This window comes from Lacerta agilis, chromosome 1 (genome assembly GCF_009819535.1).
Source record: "Lacerta agilis isolate rLacAgi1 chromosome 1, rLacAgi1.pri, whole genome shotgun sequence".
Lineage (NCBI taxonomy): Eukaryota > Metazoa > Chordata > Lepidosauria > Squamata > Lacertidae > Lacerta > Lacerta agilis.
Window position 1 is genome coordinate 128,360,309 of NC_046312.1, and position 22,175 is coordinate 128,382,483.

At 44.0% G+C, this 22,175-nt stretch overlaps 1 protein-coding gene across 6 annotated transcripts in view; it reads right to left on the reverse strand.

The window, feature by feature from the left end:
- The window catches only part of ERBB4 (erb-b2 receptor tyrosine kinase 4), an 828,249-nt gene that overhangs the window by 239,116 nt on the left and 566,958 nt on the right, over positions 1 to 22,175 (reverse strand). For all 6 annotated transcript variants that reach the window (XM_033170891.1, XM_033170926.1, XM_033170900.1 and 3 more), the window contains exon 4: positions 21,290 to 21,424. In XM_033170891.1, the coding sequence (XP_033026782.1) occupies positions 21,290 to 21,424 (135 nt within the window). The remainder of the gene's footprint in view (positions 1 to 21,289; positions 21,425 to 22,175) is intronic.

Genomic DNA, 22,175 nt, shown 5'->3' on the forward strand with positions numbered 1-22,175 from the left:
TATGAATTAGAATTTATAGTGGGGCTTTGCATTTCCCCCCTTGTTGCTGTTGTTATTATTATCTGTATTTTAAAATAGATCTGTATTTTGTTTTAATTATATGAGTGCTTAATTGCTTTTCATAGAATCATAGAATTGTAGAGTTGGAAGTGACCCCAAGGGTCATCTAATCCAAGCCCCTGTGATGCAGAATCTCAACTAAAGCATCCATGGCAGATGGCCATCCAACCTCTGCTTAAAAACCTCCAAGGAAGGAGAGTCTACCAATAGATGAGTTGGTTAGAGTATAGTGCTGATAATGCCAAAGTTGCAGGTTCAAACCCCATAAGGGGCAGCTGCATATTCCTGCTTTGCAGGGGTTGGACTAGATGATCATCAGGGTTCCTTCCAACTCTACAGTTCTCTGATTCTATATCTCTTCTATGTTTTTAGCCTTTTTCTGTTTCATCTATAAGCCACATTGAGTCCTGGCCTGGGAATGAATGAATGAATGAATGACTGAATGGCAGCAGCTACTCTGGAAATTAAAATGTTCTTTTCCAGCTCCAAACTTCTTATATTGACCTGCTGAGCAACAATAAGAAAAGGAAGACAGGCTTTTTTCAATACAAGCTTTTTTCAGATACAAGCTTATGGAATACATTCTTAAAACAAGCATAATGACACCTGCATGGTGCCTTAACCAAGACGACAGATTCTTATTACCAATTAATGCATAGTGCTTTGATTCTTCTGGACACCGTCCACATAGCATCGATGGTGCACAACTTCCCATGTTTTCCCACAGAAGCTCACCTTTTCAACATTGTCCTTTATATTGTAATATGATAGGAAATCCATAGGGAACAAGCTCTTTCCAGCTCTTGATTAAAAACCAATTTTGTTTCATTGGAATCTCATCATTAATGGGTTGATGCCCACAATGTGTCTATGGTGTGTTCACTAGTACTTCTGGCCTATTCGGTGCGCTTACGTTGGAGTAACTCACAAGTGTTAATTTATGGCATTTCCAAGAAATGCTGTGTGCTTCCTCTTTCCCTGGCACACAAAATGCAGAAGAAGAATCCTCTCCCATCCTCACTCCTGGACAAACCCTCTATGATCAGTGACACTTCATGCTCCTCAAAATCAAATGTGGGATTTTGTGGGTGGATGTCTGCCTTCCCACAAAATGCTTGGGGGCACATGTGGTTTTAAATTTGTCTTCCCTGTAAAGTAAGATATTCTGTTCAACATGCATAAAGTGATCAGGTCACTGGAACCACCTTCTCAAGTCGAATTTCACCACTTTCTGACACTTACACCATGTTGATAAAATCTACTGATTATGTTGTACAGCAATTACACATGTATGGCAACTACCTCATTAAAAGCATCATCTCCTTGATGTAACAAAGTTCATTTAAGGCAATTATGCCAGAGAAATGCAGTTGCTGACATCGGTGTATATTTTCCTGTCACTGCCTGGCATCTGTTTATTGAGACCAGCAGCTACAGCTAAGCAATGTAAGCCCATTCTGTTTGATGGGGAAAGGGACTCCAGTCTCCATCTGGCACAAATAGCACAACTTTAACCCACAATGATGACAATTATTAAAAAATCTACTGAAGCGCTGTGCAGAATGCTAATAGCACCAAACTGCCTTCAAGGGAAAGAGATTATGCATGAGAGAGGGGGAAGAATCTGGCTCTGAAGACTTATTCAGTTAAGACCAATTGCAAATTGCATGTGAATGAATGAAGACTTATGCAGATTTAAAACTCTGCTCAAGTTTATTTTATTTCCAGCTCTCCCAGCCACAGAAATGCAATAGTGCCCCCCACACATACAATGCTTTTTTATTTTTTAAAAAAATGTTTAGGGGTACTCTCATTTTCCTACTCATATTGAAATACTGCCCCTCAATGAGGCCAAACTTAGATTCACAAAATGTTTATGTGTATGCGTAAAAAACTAGCAAGAATACTAACCCATTTTGGACACATTAATGAATAATCTTATACTTTTGACCAAATAACCAATTGAGGCTGGAATTTTACCTGGAAGTAAGTACCATTGAATTCACTGGGACCTATTTCTAGTTAGAACATTTGCAGCATCTCAGCAGAGGTGATATTTTGAGGAAATTACAGTTCTCTCCACTTATGAACATTTTCATTTATACAGAGGACACAAACCAGCCAAGGCTAATCATGTTTTCAGTCCCACCAATTCCATTGATTGAGAGTTGAGCACATACTTCCCCTCTTGCAACTGAATAGCTATGAAGTGGCTTGTAGTTAAATGGTAAAGGTAAAGGGAACCCTGACCATTAGGTCCAGCTGTGTCCGATTCTGGGGTTGTGGCGCTCATCTTGCTTTACTGGCTGAGGGAGCCAGCATACAGCTTCCGGGTCATGTAGCCAGCATGACTAAGCCACTTCTGGCGAATCAGAGCAGCGCACGGAAACACCATTTACCTTCCTGCCAGAGAGGTACCTATTTATCTACTTGCACTTTGATGTGCTTTTGAACTGCTAGGTTGGCAGGAGCTGGGACCGAACAACGGGAGCTCACCCCGTCGCGGGGATTCGAACCGCTGACCTTCTAATCAGCAAGCCCTAGGCTCCATGGTTTAGACCACAGCGCCAACGGTGTCCCTTTGGGCTTGTAGTTACTGGACTCCTTTCTCTATGGGTGTGGCATGCTGTTATTTCTAACCATTTATAAATATGAATGAATACACTTAAGTTTGCTTTAACTTTTCACATTTCTCCACCCAATTATCCGAGAAAGTCTCAATTTTTAAAGGACCTGTCCCTGCTGAACCACTGCCCCTCATTTGCCTCTTTGCCGGTGCTCCAAATCAGTGTTTTTCAACCAATGTTCCGTGGCACACTAGTGTGCCGCGAGATGTTGCCTGGTGGGCCGTGGGAAAAATTGAAAAATTACTTTATATATAGTCAATATAGGCACAGAGTTAATTTTTTTTAACATTTTCTAATGGTGGTGTGCCTCATGATTTTTTTCATGAAACAAGTGTGCCTTTGCCCAAAAAAGGTTGAAAAACACTGCTCCAAATGACACTTGTGCAAAGACAGAGCAGGACGACTGTGCTTGGAGGAGCATCAATGCTCTGGATGCGCCTCGTGATTGGCTTTCCAGCCACGAGACACACCCAGATTGCTGCCTCACAGAGGAACACATCCTCCAAGGATACGTGATTCTGACACAGAATGAGGGTGAAGACAGGTGTAATAAATCAAGAGAGTTCACAGTAAATCCCCGAACCACAAATAGACTCCACACTTCACAAATGAAATGACAGGTACCTATTCCATCTAATCAAACTTTAACCCAAATCATCCATCATGCTCTTCCCCCATGCAGCCACCTGCTCCCTACTCCTTGTTTAAAGTGTGGCAGGAGATCCATGAGTTTTCTACCAGCCCTAATCCCATGCAAGGGCTTACCACCCTTTGTGCAGCAGAGGCTCATAAAGGAACGTAAGAAGAGTCCGGCTGGTTCAGGCCAATGGCCCATCTAGTCCAGGACCCTGTTCTCACAGTGTCCAAGCAGATGCCCCAGATAGGAAGCCCTCAACAGCCCTCTCCCCTCCTTCAGTTTCCAGCAACTGGTACGACTCTGGTTCTAGAGCACAGAATGGTGTTGCTGAAGATGGAGCTGATTCATATTGGTGTAAAAAACTGATATTAGAAGATCTTCTCAAGCGGAATACTGTTATGAGTTTGTGGGTGCCAGACTCCCCAGTGGGCCCAGTAGGTGTTAGAATTTAATCAAGCCTCCTGGACCCCCGGAGCCAGCAAGGGTTAAAATACAAGCCAGCTCAGCATCCTCATGAGGTAATCGCCTGGGTGGCAAGCCATTAAGAAAACTAGGGAAGGGGGTTCTGTGCCAAACGTCAAAAGGCTGGGGACCCTCCTCCAGCTCAGAGTTAGTTAGAAGACAAAGCCAGGGTTTGAATGAGTCTTTAGAGTTGGCTGTGGTGTAACCTAGAGGGAAAAATGTTGCTGGCTGGTAAAGGTGGCAAGCTGGAGAAGGCCAGAGCACGGTGGTTGGTTTTCATTTGGACCCAAGGCTGTGCCTACAAGAGAAGCAAGACCCTCTTGGAGTGTTAATGGTGTGAGCCTCTCCATCATAGGCTCAGGCTGTATATGTGTTAATCAACCATATACCATAAAGACTCCACGGTCTCTACTGTGCCTCATTCCAAAAAGGCCTGGGTAAACTACATGAAACCCTCTGGACTCTCGTACAGCTCAGATATTGGGGTGGTGTGCAAGCAGTGCTACTTTTCTAGAGAAAGAGGTGCTGGAACTCGCCATGAATGCCTCCCTTGTTCTCTTATAATGGCATTGGTGCCCCCATCTGAGAGGTGCTGGAGCTTTAACTATACGGACCTTTGTCGGCAAGGTGATGTCTCTGCTTTTTAAGATGCTGTCTAGGCTTGTCATTGCTTTCCTCCCAAGAAGCAGGCGTCTTTTAATTTCGTGACTGCTGTCACCATCTGCAGTGATCATGGAGCCCAAGAAAGTAAAAATCTCTCACTGCCTCCATTTCTTCCCCTTCTATTTGCCAGGAGATGATGGGACCAGTGGCCATGATCTTAGTTTTTTTGATGTTGAGCTTCAGACCATATTTTGCACTCTCCTCTTTCACCCTCATTAAAAGGTTCTTTAATTCCTCCTCACTTTCTGCCATCAAGGTTGTGTCATCAGCATATATGAGGTTGTTGATATTTCTTCTGGCAATCTTAATTCTGGCTTGGGATTCATCCAGTCCAGCCTTTTGCATGATGAATTCTGCATATAAGTTAAATAAGCAGGGAGACAATATACAGTCTTGTCGTACTCCTTTCCCAATTTTGAACCAATCAGTTGTTCCATATCCAGTTCCATATCCTACGTGTTCTAGATGAAGCCAATTCCATGTTCTAATAGAAGGAAATTCTGAAGTGACCAACAAAATGCCTTTCGCTGAAGGAGGCTGATGGTGTTCTGGTACTCTCCATGGTGGAACTTTTAATTAACCCAATTTCCACATTTGTGCTTGCTCAAATCCCAGAAATTGGCAGACCAGAATTAAAGACCTTCCATGGTGCTGATACAATTCTTAGTGTTAAAGCAAATGTACTGCGGGAGGCAGTGAAAGATAGGCGTGCCTGGCGTGCTCTGGTCCATGGGGTCACCAAGAGTCGGACATGACTGAACGACTGAACAACAACAACTGCCACATAGTTCCTACTCTCTTGGAAGTAAACACTATTTGGGGTCCTTACTAGTTATTTTTAAGGGACTTTGACATGTCTACCTGTTTCCGTTTACGTGGTGGGTTGTTGTTGTTGTTTTTAAAAAATAGCGTCAGATGATAATTTGCATTTAAATAGAGACATTTAACAGCGGAGCAAGAGGAAGCTCTGCCAGCTGCCTCTCCCTCTCACTGGGAACTTGAAAGTGCCCAGCTTCATTGTTTTCTCTTCTCACGGTTACACAGGCAAAATGAGGCAATGAACATGTAGACAGCACAACTTTGAATTAAATTATCACAAGTCCTTTGAAGGTCACATATCAAATAAATTGGGAGAAAACATGTCTTGTCTTATTCGATAATAATAAGATGCCTAGCAGAAGCAGGTACCGGACAAGATCCTGCCCTTATTTTTATTCTATCCCTATGCTGCTCTGAGTGTAGGCAGTGAAACTAATTGAGGATGTATTTAAATTGCAGCCTGTCCTAAGGATCACGGTGGGCAACATTTTACAGGTGGAGTTTCGCCGAGAGATAAAGACTTTGTCAATGCCATCTACAAAGTTTATGCCCAGGTTTGGGGGAGACAGGAGGAAAGCCTGCAGCTTTGTCACTTTCCTGACCCTTGGCTGAAAAATGCAGTTTCTTAAGACATGTTTTGTAAATGCCACCAGTGGGTATTTAAATATTTATCATTTTAACATTTTATTCTATATTTTTGCAAAGCACTTAGAAGGTTTTCAACAATCAAGCAGTACATGATTTTTTTTGTTAAATACTATTAATAAATAAAACAATAAAACATTAACAACAAGAACAACAACAACAACAACAACTGAAAACAGTTCTAAAGTTCTAAAAATAATTATAAACATTCTCCAACAATTATCTCAGGGTTGCTAGCCATCAAGTGCCCTGGTAAACAGGATGGTTTTTTAATTTCTTCCTGGAAGTCAATAGGGAGGGAGGGAGACACACTTCACTCTGCAGGGCATTCCACAAATTTGGAACTGCACTTAAAAAGTCTATGTTTTCTTTAATCAGTTAGAAAATGGTGGGGAGTGGATGACATACAGTAAAACCACACTCTATAATAAGGGCTTCTGGTGCTATATATTTCATTTTTTTCCTGAAGAAACCTTGACTTTAGCTAATTATGTATATATTAACCACTCCATCTCTTTTCTTGGGACCAACGCAGAACAATTCCCTTTGCTGAAAGATACTCCGTTAAGAAAGCACATTACAAAATATGTGAGTTCTTATTTGTTTGCTTGGCTTTGCGCATATCTTTCAGCAAGCTGAACTGAGATGAATACCGGTAGGTAGGTGATTCTGCCATATGTAGGGTGAAGATTCTGTTTATCAGAGACCCTAAGACTGGGCTCTAACCTGGTGTATTGGTAGTTAAAGTGCAGGGCTTTAACTGCACACTGGGTGACCTTGGGCCAGTCACTCTCAGCCTAATCTGTCTTGCAGGGTGGGTGTGATCAGGGCCAGCGCGTCCATTTAGGCGAACTAGGCAGTTGCCTAGGGCGCCAAAATGGAGGGGGCGCTGGCCAGCCTGCCCCCCGCCCCCGCTCCGCCAGCTTCTCCGCCCCCTCTGCCAGCGGCAGAGTGACGGGGAGGGGGGAGCAGCCCAAAATCGGGCTTCTCCGCAGGGCTGGTGCTAGGGATTGGCGGGGGGGGGCAGAAGGTGATCTTGCATAGGGCGCAAAAAACCCTAGCACCGGCCCTGGGTGTGATGATAAAACAGGGTGGGGAAGAGAGAACCTTGTATTTCCCCAATCACCTTGGAGGATAAATCTGCAGTTAGTATTTAAACAGCCTTTTAATCTATGTGAGGTACATAGGAGGAAATAGAGCTACACAACACCTGTCTCTGCAATTGGCTGGTAGTATGAAATCTCTGGAATGAACATGGCTGATGCGACTTGTCAACACAGCAGTCAAGCTTGTCTGCAGCCGGAATCACTGCCCTAAGGAATCCAGGAAGAGAGCACACACTCGCCCTCTGGATTCATATGGAACCCCAGCGTAGTCCCTGACACTGAATGGTTTTACGTTTGACTAGCTCCACTTCCTTCCAAATGGCAGTGTGAAAATTCATTCACTATTTATGGTTCAATAACCCTGTTGAGAGGAAATCCTCTGACACCCTGAAGGTCATCATGACATTGGTAAGAGCTGGTTCTTCTCAGCACCTTTGCATAAGCACTTGGCTCTATGTAAGACTGGAAAATGTCTGACAGAAAGAAATCTCAAACCAAACACATCTGATCTTAGGGCAGTCAAATGTTGACTCACAGCAATTAACTGGAACCAGGCCATCCCACTACAATATGTGACGTGGGTTTGACTTTCCAAAGCAATTTCCTTTTATAAGTGGTTACCTTGTCCATTTCCCGAACTGCCATTCATTACAGACTGAAGAATACAGAAGGGTGGGTGCGTGTGAAATCTGACGTTTGATCTACAGATCTCCCTCGCAACTGGCATGTGAGAAACCAGCTCCCAGGAGAGGAAGTCCACTTTTCCTTCCTTTGTCCTTAAGAGTCTGAAGGACATATCTCATAAATGTTTCTTCTCCGTTTCTCCCAGAACCTTAGGCTGCCTTTTAAAACTTTTGCATTAGTTTCCCATCTGAATTATCTATCAGTGCATAACTTTACAAAACAAGTGGCGCAAGGCTGCCTAAGGCTGAAATCCTATGAGGAGCCTCATTGGGCGTAGCGGGACTTGCATAGAACTGAGCTACAGAAAATCATACTCTTTGAAACTCTCAGTGCTAATCCCACATGTTTGTGAATTGGTTATGTTTACTTGAGGTTCTGGAGGTATGCTCCAATGTGGTTGCGTATTTCCCACAGTAGGGTAAATTTCTTCCATTTTGGATTCTGTTTAACTGTCACAGGAAATCCTGTAGTAGGTTAGAAAATCCCAAGGTCCCCCCCCCCCCCAAAATAAAGAATGAAATATAATAACCACAGGATAGTCTGAGGAATGCCAAGGACCAACTGCCTAAAACTTGGGAGTGATTAGCATTCCCAGGCAATATGGAAATAGTTGTACCATTGTCCTAAGGTGAGATTAATTTCTTTTGGAAGTTCTGGCTTTGCACTCAATTAAACTGAGTTATTCCACTTCAAACTGCAGGCAGCTGGCGGAGTACGTGACCTCTCTCTAGACTGATAGGGTAAATAGATAGAAATTAGTCTAGAGCCTTTTTCGTTGACATCTAGTTGTAGACAGATATATATGTAGATAGATATAGATATTGATTACATGTAGGAGCATTCAGTAATAAAACCTCACGTAGGTGGTATGACTGAAACGACAGTGTACCCCATCAATGAGAAGCAGGCCTGGGTGTCACACTATGGAAACTGTCATGGAAAATCTGTCCCTTACAGTCACAAAACCTTAAACCCAATGCAATATAGTTCTGAATTAAGAAACCACTATTACTTCATTAGGTAAAGGTAAAGGGACCCCTGACCATTAAGTCCAGTCGTGTCCGATGCTGGGGTTGCGGCGCTCATCTTGCTCTATAGGCCAAGGGAGCCGGCGTTTGTCCACAGACAGTTTCCGGGTCATGTGGCCAGCATGACAAAGCCATTTCTGGCGAACCACAGCAGCGCATGGAAACGCTGTTTACCTTCCCGCCAGAGTGGTCCCTATTTGTCTACTTGCACTTTGATGTGCTTTCGAACTGCTAGGTTGGCAGGAGCTGGTACTGACCAACAGGAGCTCACCCCGTCGCAGGGATTCGAACCGCCGACCTTCTGATCGGCAAGCCCTAGGCTCTGTGGTTTAACCCACAGCGCCACCTGGGTCCCCTTATTACTTCATTAGTAATGTTGAAATATGACTCTGTTTAAATAGCCCTGCATTGTGTTTTCCTAAGTAGTTTAAGAGACCGGCTTTTTGCATGACTAAAATGATACATTTGATTGCAAAATCAAAATATAATTCAAACAGCACAGTATGGCATTAGTACAAATTAAAGATACTATTGTTGGGATGAATTGTTCTGCCTTTATCAGCCTGTAATGCCTTCTGTGCCCTTGTCTGACAAATCCTATTGTCATGCGTTTATTCATCCACACTCTTTTGTTCAATAAAAATCATTTTACATTTTCCACTACCCCTATGCTAATCTTTAGATCTCTTCTATCGATGTGAAAGTTAATTACCTAGTAGAAAGTCAGACTCTCAGGTCCCCCCCCCCCGCCCCCCGCTCTGTTTAAAACAGAATAGGCAAGCTATTTAAACACTAATGTCCCTTCTAGTAGAGAGGAATACACCAACAGTGAATAGACACAAGGGATTTTCTTCCATAAGCAAATGCAGTTGAATTATTTGTTCCCGTGACTTATATTAGATCTCCAAGACCACAGTTTGCAGCTTCATGGACACCCTGACAGAGGGCCTTCTCGGTAGTGGCTTCCACCCTGTGGAACACCCTTCCATCAGATGTCAAGGAAATAAGCAGCTATCCTATTTTTAAGAGACATCTGAAGGCAGCCCTGTTTAGGGATGTTTTTAATATCTTATGCTGTATTGGTTTAACATTTGTTTGTGAGCCGCCCAGAGTGGCTGGGGAAGCTCAGCCAGATGGGCGGGGTAGAAATAATAAATTATTATTATTATTATTATTATTATTATTATTATTATTATTATTATTATTATTACTTTCCATTTCTTTTGGGGCAACATTTTCCTGACAAATCAGCTTTTCAGTTTGGGGGTGGACCTGGACCTGCTTTTGAATGGTGCCAGTTACCTGCAGTGTGCTTTTGAATGGTGCTCTGAGAGCCTCTAGGAGTTATAAAGCAGGATGTAAGGATTCGGAATGAAAAACAAAAAAACAAAAACCCACGCACATTAATCCTATAAATAAAACCCAAAGCATGCTTTCAACAAGGCAGAAAAATATAAGTTTCTTTTGTCAGGGAAGAACACTTTTGAGAAATTTGAGGACAGCTTTGGCCCAGCACTAGAGACAATAAGGAGAGAATCACACATCCTTTTCTGTATCATCTTTCCTGCCATACATTAACCTTAGAATTCTGGATACTACTGAAAATCTTTCTAGTGAGCTTTCCATCCTTATAAAGGAGACTCACTACTTCATCTGCTATTCAGAGCCCATGGCACAGATATTCCACATGCCTAGCAAATATTTTAGTAGGAATGAACGTAAATATACCAGTCAGCCCATTCTATTTACCCACTAATCTCTCTTTCTAGATAGATAGAGACACACATAGATGAAAAAGAGACTGAGGGAGATATGTTTGTGTTGTGAAAACAAACAGAAAGAGATACACACTGAGAGCTGGGAAAAGAAAAGAGAAAGAAAGAGGACAGCAGTAAATAAAAACCAGAGATAAAAACTTAAAGCTGAAGCTGAACAGAGAAAAAAAACACAGGAAACTTACAAACAATGAAATATGCGCTTTCATGAATAATATGAAATGGGAGGCCCACTGGTGTGGCAGGAGAGATAATAATGCTCTTAAGGAATTGAGGAAATCTGTATAGAATCCCTAAATTACAGGGTATCGCTGAAGTGGTCCGCAGAAGACAAGCCTGATATAAAGAGTGATCGACCAACAGAGGGAGGGAGTCAACGGGAAGTCAAGAAATGCATGTCTGCAGCACAAAATTGACACAGCCCACTGGCTTCATATTTATCAATGACAGTGCAGGATTGATAGCAGGTTTGCTGTAATGCTACTATTCTGTTCTGACACAGAAATGTCTTAAGGCCAATGTGATGAGAACAGACAAGAGACTACGCTGGAAAAAGGCAGGAGAGAAGTGTCAGAAACCATCCCTTCCTGGCTTCCTTTCCCCTGCAGCAACAGATACAGCAGGCATACTCTCCTGGGCCAAAAGATCTATGAGAAACTTAGGGCTTGTTCCTGCAAAGGGCTATTTCTCCAGGCAACTCATCCAAGTATTTTCATAAAGCACAGATTGGGGAGACCCGGCCTCTGAGACAATTTGATCAGGGTTCCGGTGGTTCTGTCACATATTAATCAAGGAATGGTAGGAGGTTTGCCTGCAGTTGTACCCATAAAGGAAAACAGTTTCTAAGCTGTATATATACATGGTTTTGTGTGTAATTTATGTGTGTAATTTATGTCAGGGACTGTATCCAAGTCAAACTCCCAGAGAGACAGAGTTAAAAGGAGGATTTGCGTGTAATCCACGCATGAGGGGACACTTGTGGAAATCCCACGGGATTATCATAGGTTGCCACACCTAAATCTCAACCCCTGCTGACCAGTGAGAGGCTAGTTGTGCCCTAACTCCATCTGGGCATCAGGCAAGTTCCTGGGACCTCCCTCCTAGGACCTTCATGCCCAGGAACTTCCTCCTCCTTCCAAGACAGCCATATCTCTGGGGGAGCTTCCCCACTGGACCCTTCCCTTGCCTATAAAACCCTCTGTGGCAGGCTGAGGCTGCACAGCTCCCCCCCCCCCCAGGCTCCCGTACAATATTCAGGACCTTTAGGAGAGATCACAGTGGCACCATCATCTTAGCAATGGAGAAACTGCTGGCTTCGTGTGAGTTGTGAGTCTCAGCAATATCCACCATGGCACTACCAAAGCCATGTACAGACACCCCCCCCCCCCCACACACACACTTATGCACAATCAACTCATGCATGTATGTGCGGGAAATAAATAATTCGGTTCAAATCTGGAAATGTAGGGAGAACGCTGGGGAGTCCTTGTGACCAAAGAGGACATCAGAGAGTGAGCTTAAATGGGCCTTATCAGTGGTGGCTCCTCATTTGGGGAGCTCCGGGAGGCCTCCTGGGATGCTGCACTAAGGAGTTCCCCCAACAGGAATTCCCCAGTGCAGCTCAGGTTCAAAGCACTTTCTTCAAGCAACCTTTTCTTCCTCTGGTATGAATCCATGGTATGAATCCAAACTGCTTCCTCCAAATGGACTTGAATGGGGCTGCTTAATCAGCAGTTACAGCAAGACCGTTGGAAGGTGTGCCCCCAGTGCCAACCCGCTGATTGACACTGAAAGCATTTTTATGAAGGCTGCTGCAACTTCCTTCAAACCTTGGCAAGTGGCAGTCACCTGACACATTATTATGACAACTGGGCGATCAACCTGGATCCAGTTAGCGACCTCTGGTATAGATGCCCATTTAGAAAGATTTACTGTTGTTGTTGCTGCTGCTGCTGCTGCTGCTGGCATCCACCTGTCTCCAGAAACAATGGAGTCCACCTCCAAGGGTGAAGTCAAACTTGTGGAGAATCACAGCACCTGCTGTGGCTGCACAGACTGGTAACTTGTAACTGGTGTTGTTGCTGCAATAGCAGTACTGACGTGACCGCCCCCGGGTGCACGCCTGGGCAAGTTTGTATGGAGGTCCTGAGCTGCCCAGATGAAAAGACTCCCTCACTGATGTGTTGCAAAGGAAAGCAGAGCGAAGCATCTGGCACCAGCATGGTTGCAGGAGTTTCCAGGAGGAGGCGCACAAGGCACAATCCAACCATCTTAGGGACTCCACTACAATTTAAATAAAAATACAATACCTCTCACCATAGTGGGGGAGATGGTGTCTGTTGTTGCTGGGCAGATGACACCAAATTGGCAGGGGTGGCTAATACCCCAGAGGACAGGATCACACTTCAAAATGACCTTAACAGATTAGAGAACTGGGCCAAAGCAAACAAGATGAAGTTTAACAGGGATAAATGTAAATGTACACTTGGGCAAAAATAAAAAATAAAAAATGAAAGGCACAAATACAGGATGGGTGACACCTGGCTTGAGAGCAGTACATGTGAAAAGGATCTAGGAGTCTTGGTAGACCATAAACTTGACATGAGTCAACACTGTGATGGAGCAGCTAAAAAAGCCAATGCAATTCTGGGCTGCATCAATAGGAGTATAGCATCTAGATCAAGGGAAGTAATAGTACCACTGTATTCCGCTCTGGTCAGACCTCAGCTGGAATACTGTGTCCAGTTCTGGGCACCACAGTTCAAGAAGGATACTGACAAGCTGGAACGTGTCCAGAGGAGGGCAACCAAAATGGTCAAAGGCCTGGAAACGATGCCTTATGAGGAATGGCTTAGGGAGCTGGGTATGTTTAGCCTGGAGAAGAGAAGGTTAAGGGGTGATATGATAGCCATGTTCAAATATATCAAAGGATGTCATATAGAGGAGGGAGAAAGGTTATTTTCTGCTGCTCCAGAGAAGCGGACACGGGGCAATGGATTCAAACTACAAGAAAGAAGATTCCACCTAAACATTAGGAAGAACTTCCTGACAGTGAGAGCTGTTCGGCAGTGGAATTTGCTACTAAGGAGTGTGGTGGAGTCTCCTTCTTTGGAGGTCTTTAAGCAGAGGCTTGACAGCCATCTGTCAGGAATGCTTTGATGGTGTTTCCTGCTTGGCAGGGGGTTGGACTGGATGGCCCTTGGGGTCTCTTCCAACTCTATGATTCTACGATTCTGTTGCTGGTCAGCATCAAGGCCCCATGATTTGCCCTCTTAGGGTTCTCTATCTTTAAACTGGACTTGGACCGAACTTCCCAGTTGACCATATGAGAAGCCTGCACACATTACTGGCTTCTCTAAGCAGGGGTGAGGAACTTGGACTGCACTCCCATTTTTTCCTGACGCCTCCCCATTCTGGCTGGGGCTGATGGGAGTTGGAGTCCAACAACATCTGGAGAGCCACATGTTCCCCACCCCTCTGACAGAGTGCGGCTGGAGGGAAATAAATGCCACACAAGCAGGTTTGTATAACAGTAGACCTTCTTCTATCATTGCAGCAGTGAGGATCAAATGCAAACTAAAATAAAAGAACAGGTGGTTTCCTATGAATGTATCAAGACTTACAGATGCATTGCCAAGAGGGTAATTATGTGCGAGAATCGCAAGCTACAGCCACAAGAATTTTCTTTGTCACAGTACATAATGGTGTGTGAGAAACCTGAATGTCATCGTAAGAGATTTTTCCAGAGAAGCTACCCGGCAAAATCAAAGGCACGCTGACAAGGAAATGATGAGGCTTGTGGCATTCTTGCTCTAATTCCACACTAAAGAAAAACAATGAGCATAACGGAATTATGGTGCGGTAAGCCAATGTATCTCTTAGCTGTTGTTGGCAAGGAGCCAGAGCTGGGAGAAACAGGGAGGTGAGAGAGGAAACACAGTTTGATGTGTTAAAATAAAAGGATTTTTGGGGAGAGGCAGGGAAACCTTTTCTAAATGCTGTACCAAGTGCTGTTTTCATTATGTGGTATTTTTACTGCTCACCCTTTCACAATAGAAGTGTCAAAATAACACCATACTCCTGAACTTTTTGATCCCCCTGGTTTCCATACTGGGAAGGGTGCACGTACGTTGTGCCCATTCTTCACCCCCATGATTCTTTATTCTCCCTTGATGGCGGAGGCAATTATGTCCCTGCTCTAGCACAGCTTTAGCGCAAATAACTATGTGGGCAACTGTGAGTCACCAAAGGTTCAGCATTTTTGGCAGCACAGTGGGAAGAGCCGGTGTGGCATAGTGGTTGGAGTGTTGGGCTAAGACCTGGGAGTCCAGGGTTCAAATCCCCAATCGCTCGTGAAGCTCACTGGGTGACCTTGGCCCAGTCACTGCCTCTCAACCTATCTTTCCTCCACAAAGGGTTGTTGTGGGAAGTAAATGAGGAAAGAACCATGTACGCCAACTTCCTTGAGTCAGGATTTCACCTGATGGGATACAGAAGGGTGTGCGTTTATGCAGCTTTCCCATGAACTGTCCCTACAGGGGACAGCTTTATGTTCAGCCATCTCACTCCTCCTATCTAGGGCATATCCATAGCAGCTGGGTGCCAAGCATACATCCAGGGGAAAGCTGGTGTGCTGTTTGCACTAAACCATGGGTGGAGTCACTAGTTCTAGTCTGGCTGCAAAGTGTGGCATCCTCTTGAAAGAAGGACATCACTTTCCCACAAGCACTGGTTCCAGGAATGGGCAAAGGTTTTCCGCCAGCAAAGTTGTCCAAATGGTAGTAAAAGCATCCCTGGGCATTTACCCCGGAGTTAATCCACAGATGTGGATCTGTTCTTCCAGGCTGTGGTTCTGCAGCTGAGAAAAACCACTTGCAGCAATTCTCATAATGGAGTTGGCCAGTCAACTAGCAGAGGCTCCTACTTGCTACTGTAAAAGGCAGCCAAACATCTCTGGAGCCCCTGGATCAACTTGGGGGTAAGTTTGGTTTCCATCCATCTGTCTCGAGAGACAATGGAAGAGTGTGCCATTGGGGGTAAAGTCAAACTGCTGTAGAGACCCGTGTGCATCTACGTCTTCATCTTCTTGCAGGCAGGACAGATGAAGGCACCCTCCATGGCATTTCTTCTCTCTGTGCTCCTCCCCTTTCCTCCTCCGGACATTGCTGTGAATAGATCAACTCTTCTGCTTCCTTGTACCCCTCCTTCCAAAACGAGTGGGCGGAGATGACCACACTTTACACTAATCCCTTTAGAATAGGTCTGGCGTTTTGTCAAACGACTAAGCAACAGATGGGATTTTGAACCCTGCTCTGTTGAAGAGCACCAATTAGTTCAGCTAGCTTCAGGCCACACATGCCAAGGAGTGTGGTGGAGTCTCCTTCTTTGGAGGTCTTTAAGCGGAGGCTTGACAGCCATCTGTCAGGAATGCTTGGATGGTGTTTCCTGCTTGGCAGGGGGTTGGACTGGATTGCCCTTGTGGTCTCTTCCAACTCTATGATTCTATGATTCTTCAAAGATGGTGAGCTAAATTATTTGAACCCTATTATGAGAGATGCAAACTACCAGACCATCCACTCACCCAAAAATGTCAATTACAGAATCAATGGAATTATTATATAATTTGTATTTCCTACATTGCCACCCATAAAAGGGAATCATAATTCTTTTTAAGCTAAATGCTTCTCCTTCCTGTGAAGTACTGTTTTAATTAGCAGACGGGTTTTAAACAAGCCTTGTTCACAGAATATGTTATACATTTCAACAGGCTAATGTTCACTAAGAAACTGCAGAGTAGGCTCTCCTCTTGTAGGGATAACATGCTAAGGAGGAAAGCGTCTGTTTTCTATGCTCAAGCATGGTGGGTGGTCTCTCACTCAAGGGATTTGATCCCTCTTGATATCTGCTGGAATCTCATTGCACATACTTTACACTAAAGTAAGGTAAGGTAAATGACCCCTGGACGGTTAGGTCCTGTCAAAGGAGACTATGGGGTACGGTGCTCATCTCACTTTCAGGCCGAGGGAGCTGGTGTTTGTCCACAGACAGCTTTCTGGGTCATGTGGCCAGCATGATTAAACCGCTTCTGGTACAACGGAACACCGTGACGGAAACCAGAGTGCAAGGAAGCGCCGTTTACCTTCCCGCCGCAGCGGTACCTATTTATCTACTTGCACCGGTGTGCTTTCAAACTGCTAGGTTGGCAGGAGCTGGGACAGAGCAACGGGAGCTCACCCCGTTGCACAGATTCTAAGCGCCAACCTTCTGATCGGCAAGCCCAAGAGGCTCAGTGGTTTAGACCACAGTGCGACCCACACCCCTTACTTTACACTACTAGCTTATTAAAGTGGCAGAAGGATTTGAATTGGTGTGGTTTCCTCCTTTGTACCTGTCTTTTATGTTAATTGTAAAGCTTTCTTTTGACTAGTATTCATTCTGATGTCTCATTGTGACTGATGCTATATAAGACTGGAACCACATCTTATGGTGAATACTGAGCTCCAGTTCAACTTAGTAATCGACCATCTCCTCATTCCTAACACTCCATAAGGCAGAATGCTATAAAACATATGGTATAAACGTCACAATGCTTTTAAAAAGATCCCTGCCCACACTCCCTTCTGTTGATTACTGCTTATAGAGGGGCCATAAAACTCCAGGTGCAATGACATGAGCATCACATGTTAGGTAGTGCCATACATTGCAGGAGACAAGGGGGGAGGAGATATACGACTGCTGCTTCTGTCATTCCTGATTTAATGACGACATGGAAATGCACACAAGTACAGAAACCTAATCATTTACTGTAAAGCTAATCACTATTTGGATTGGACTTAAAATTATTTTTTTATTGTTAAATCACTTTGGGGTGTTTTATGGGAAGTGAGTACTAAATTAAATACATAAAAGTGTTTAATTACATTTTAATTATTGTCTTTTCTATGTTTTTCGCTTTCTCTATTTTATCTGTGCAAGCCACCATAAGCTGTGGACAGGACCGGTGGTAGGCTTTCTTGCGCCCTAGGCGAGACCACCTTCTGGCGCCCCACGCTGCCCGCCCCCCGCCAAAGCCTGCTTTAGCGGGATGTGGAGGGCGGTGGAGAGGCAAGCAGCAGTTTCTCCGCTGTAGCGGAGAAGCTGCTGCTCGCCCATCCCGCCCCCCGCCAAAGCTTGCTTTAGCGGGAGCCGGGGGGTGGTGTAGGGGGCAAGCAGCACCTCTCCGATACAGCGGAGAAACTGCCGCTAGCCCGCCCCGCCCCCTCGCCCAAGCCTGGCCAGCGCCTCCTCCATTTTGGCGCCCTAGGCAATTGCCTAGTTCGCCTTAATGGACGCGCCGGCCCTGGCTGTGGACTAGGGAAAAGGTGGAATATATATAAATAATCATAATTAATAAACAAAATTTGCCAATAATTGCTCCAGCAACATCAGCAGATGTAAGCCTATTTACACACCACATTTGCCCAACTGGCCTACCCATGCGTGGATGCCCAATAAAATGAGATTCTTCAAACTCTGGAGTAAAGATTGTATGAAACTGGAGTACACATGTAGGCACACCTTTGAATTCAGTAATTCAGCATGTATAAAGTACAACAGGATCATACCCTCTGGCATTACAGGGATTAGACTTTTGGAAAACTTGGGGAAATCCAGTATTCGGCATTTATTTTTTGTCACCCAGGCACTCAAAAGCTTGGTCTGCTTTCCTGTTGCTGAAATTCTTCCTCGGCTGCCTTTTTATATCCACTGGTACTTCAGAGCACAAAGAACTTTTTTCTTCACCTTTTTCAGCTCTTTCTCACATGAAATTCTTTCATGGGGCTACTAAATTCCCTATCTGAAATGCCAAAACTCTGCAAGTCTACTTTCCGCCTCGCATTCCTCCCTCTTTTCATTCTCCAGCACTTGGCAAAAAAACCGGATTTTTAAAAGAAAACAAATATTGACATTGCTCCATTCCCCACCACCCACTTTCCGCTGCCATTTTTCTAAAGCAAATTATACTCCCAGTTCATATTCTTTAATTGCAGGAAATGCAAATAAGTGCATATCTTTGAAATGGTTAACAACTTGAGGGGGAACACTGGCTCTCTCCTCGGCATTTATTGGATATGCTTCCCGGCTGAGAAAACACTTGTGGCTGTTAAAACATTATTTTGTGAGCACTTGAGGAATTTTTCATACAAAAGAGGTTTTTGTATGATCCCTTTGTTTTTTTGTGAAAGAACAGCTCCTATGGCTGGTATTGTGCGCTGACACCTGTCACAATGATTCAGGGGCCCCTGTCTGTGAAAGCGCTTTTTCCCTACTCCCCAAGCACATACGTATTTAAAATGTTAATTGACTGCACCTTAATAAAGGGGTATAATTTAACCTAACTCTACAATAAAAACGTGTTCACCATCTACTGTTCCGAATGTCACTTTCTCGGTACACAGCTTGCAATTTAGAGCTGCATTAGAAATGATATACTAGGCAAGAGTTGACTTTAAGAATGGGAATTAGTCACCACTTCACATTTTCTGTCAGCCAAGGTGAGAAAATGTATTGCTGTTACATTCTGCTGGTGATTTGTTTTACTGCGATCAAATGCGGTTCTAAACGGCATAGGCTGTATATAAGACCAGTAGCAGGTTTCAGCTAGGGAAATTTGTTTTACCCCAAAGAACTTTAAAGGAACACAAACTGGTTTGTTACTATATCTGCTTCCCTACAGCTTTATGGGAGAGAGGACAGACGGGTCACCATTTTACTTAAGATTTTAGGGGAAGCAACTCACCCAAAATTTAATGTTACAGTTTCATAACACAGAGGAGTGTAAACATTGAGATGCACCCTATGAAACTCCCACAAATGTTTCCCGAAAACAATAAAGGGTAAAGTGCAGCATTTCCAGATTTCTCATGTAGAGGGGACCTGTGTGCTTGTTGTTGGTTCAGTCGTTCAGTCGTGTCCAACTCTTCGTGACCCCATGGACCAGAGCATGCCAGGCACGCCTGTCTTTCACTGCCTCCCGCAGTTTGGTCAGACTCATGTTGGTAGCTTCGAGAACACTGTCCAACCATCTCATCCTCTGTCGTCCCCTTCTCCTTGTGCCCTCCATCTTTCCCAACATCAGGGTCTTTTCCAGGGAGTCTTCTCTTCTCATGAGGTGGCCAAAGTATTGGAGCCTCAGCTTCAGGATCTGTCCTTCCAGTGAGCACTCAGGGCTGATTTCCTTCAGAATGGATAGGTTTGATCTTCTTGCAGTCCATGGGACTCTCAAGAGTCTCCTCCAGCACCATAATTCAAAAGCATCAATTCTTCAGCGATCAGCCTTCTTTATGAAAGTCCATGGAATGTGTGATCTTAAGTTCCTTTTGGTATTTTTGATAATCTTGGCCTCTGAGCTTGATGTCCAGATTGCAACTCTTCCCGATTACCCAAATCAGTGGTTTATGTTGAGACATCTATATTCTACCAATGGCTGGATATATAGTTGAGAAAGCTGAACATGCCAGAGACAGATACAAGATCTGCATCTCCCAAATGAAGAGAAAGCATTAGTCATTACTAGCTTATTCAGCTTACATGTCTTGGCCATGAACTTCAGTAGGATAAATGAAATCAAGCCAAGGAGAGATATCAGTGGGTTGTCAGATGTTGAGATTCCAGACCTTTCGAAGTTCTAAGTAGAAAGGCTAAGTATATATATGTTGTTTGAAAAATCGTGCGTGATGGGCCAATGGCCGTAATATCTATCTATCAATCTATCTATCTATCATCTATCTATCTATCTATCTATCTATCTATCTATCTATCTATCTATCTTTAGATTCCAGTTCAGATGCTATCCCCACCATCAGTTAAAGTTGTACAGGATATACCGATTTGCTTTGCTGAGTGATGATATAATCAAGCCATGTCAGACAAATCACCAATGCAGGATAGAATCAGTGACACTTGAAGAGAGCAAGAGGCAGCTAGTTGCACACCTCAGCCTTTCAGAAACATTGCATAAACCGAATTGCTTCAAACAGGAATTGGAACACCCTGTATATAGTTAAATCAGGGTTTGGCAAGATGGTGCCCTCCAGATGTTGTTGGACAACTCCCATCATCCCTGCCCATTAGCCATGATGGCCGGGGGCTGATGGAGTTCGGCAACATCTGGAGCTCACTACATTTGCTATCCTTCAGTTAAATTAACTCATATGGCTAGATTCTGTGAAGAGAGGGAGATGGAACATTTAAACAAAATAAGAAGGTACTTGGACAGCTGGCATGTGGTTGCATGATACTTGAATTCAAGGCTAATGAAAGAAATGGTTAAGCAGTTTGTGAATATCAATGCTAACTGCAATTAAGACTAACCAGGGTTTGCCCTCACAGTGGAATTCTAAACAATGGCGTCTTTCAAGTGGGCTTCAGATCCTGGTTTCTTTCTGCATGAAATGCAACCTTGGGCAGTTCATTGGAAAGGAAGCTTACGAATAATGTAAAAAAGAAAGAGGGGGGGAAAGGAAAGGAAAGGAAAATAAATGAAGGGTGGGGAAGAACCTTGGAAGCAGGCAGGTTTTTTGAGTGGTTAAATCATAATGAAACCTACTTTGCAACCCTATGCACACTTACCAAGACATGAGTCCCGCTGAACTCAGTGCACTTGTGTCTGAGTAGACATGCACAGGATTGAACTGTTAATGTACGGATGCTACAGAAAGCACGGAAAGAAAAAGTAGATGTGTACCTGAATAAGCGTGAGAATGGCAAAGTGGTAAGAGTGGATAACAAAGGCAATACTTACAATCTGCACTGCTGTTTTTTGGAACCACAGAAAAGTTGGAAGCCAAAGGGTTACGAACAATATCTTCCCACTGAATGGTGTCTGCATAGCAAAGAAATCTGTTCTGTCCAACATACACTCCTCCATTTAAGATTTCTGTACCAAAGAGAAAGATGAAAACACATATATTAAGGACATTTGACAAAGGGATGGTGGGGTATGGTCATGTTAGAATATTCAAGCTGAATTAAGAACTTAAGAGCCCCCCTGGATGAAACTAGTGGTCCATCTAATTCCGCATCCAATTCTCACCATGGCCAACCAGATGCCTGCGGGAAGCCCACAAGTAGGGCCTGCCCTCTCCTCTCCTGCAGTTTCTAGCAACTGGAATTCAGAAGCACTGCTGCCTCTAACTGTGGAGACGGAGCAGAGCAATTGTAGCTGGTTGTCATTGATAGCCTTATCTTCCATAAATTTCTCTAATCCTTTTTTTAAATTCATCCAAGTTGGTGGCCACCCCTACCTTCTCCAAGAGCAAGTTCCAGAGTTTAACTCTGCGCGGTGTGAAGACTTTCTTTCGTCTGTCAGGAATCTTTCAACTTCATTTGATGCTGATGAGTTCAAGTGTTATGAGAGGGAGGGAGATCTCTCTCTCTCTCCCTCTATCCACTTTCTCCATGCCATACATAATTTTCTATTACATCTCCTCTTGCTCACCTTCTCCGTAAACTAAGAGGTCCCAAATGTTAACTTTAACTTTCCTGATAGAGGAGTTGCTCCATTGCCTTGATCATTTTTGTTGTCCTTTTTTTGAACGTTTTTCAACACTACAGTACCCTTTTTGAAGTGAGGTGATCTGTACACAGAACTGTACACAGTATTCCAAGTGTGGTCACACCATAGATTT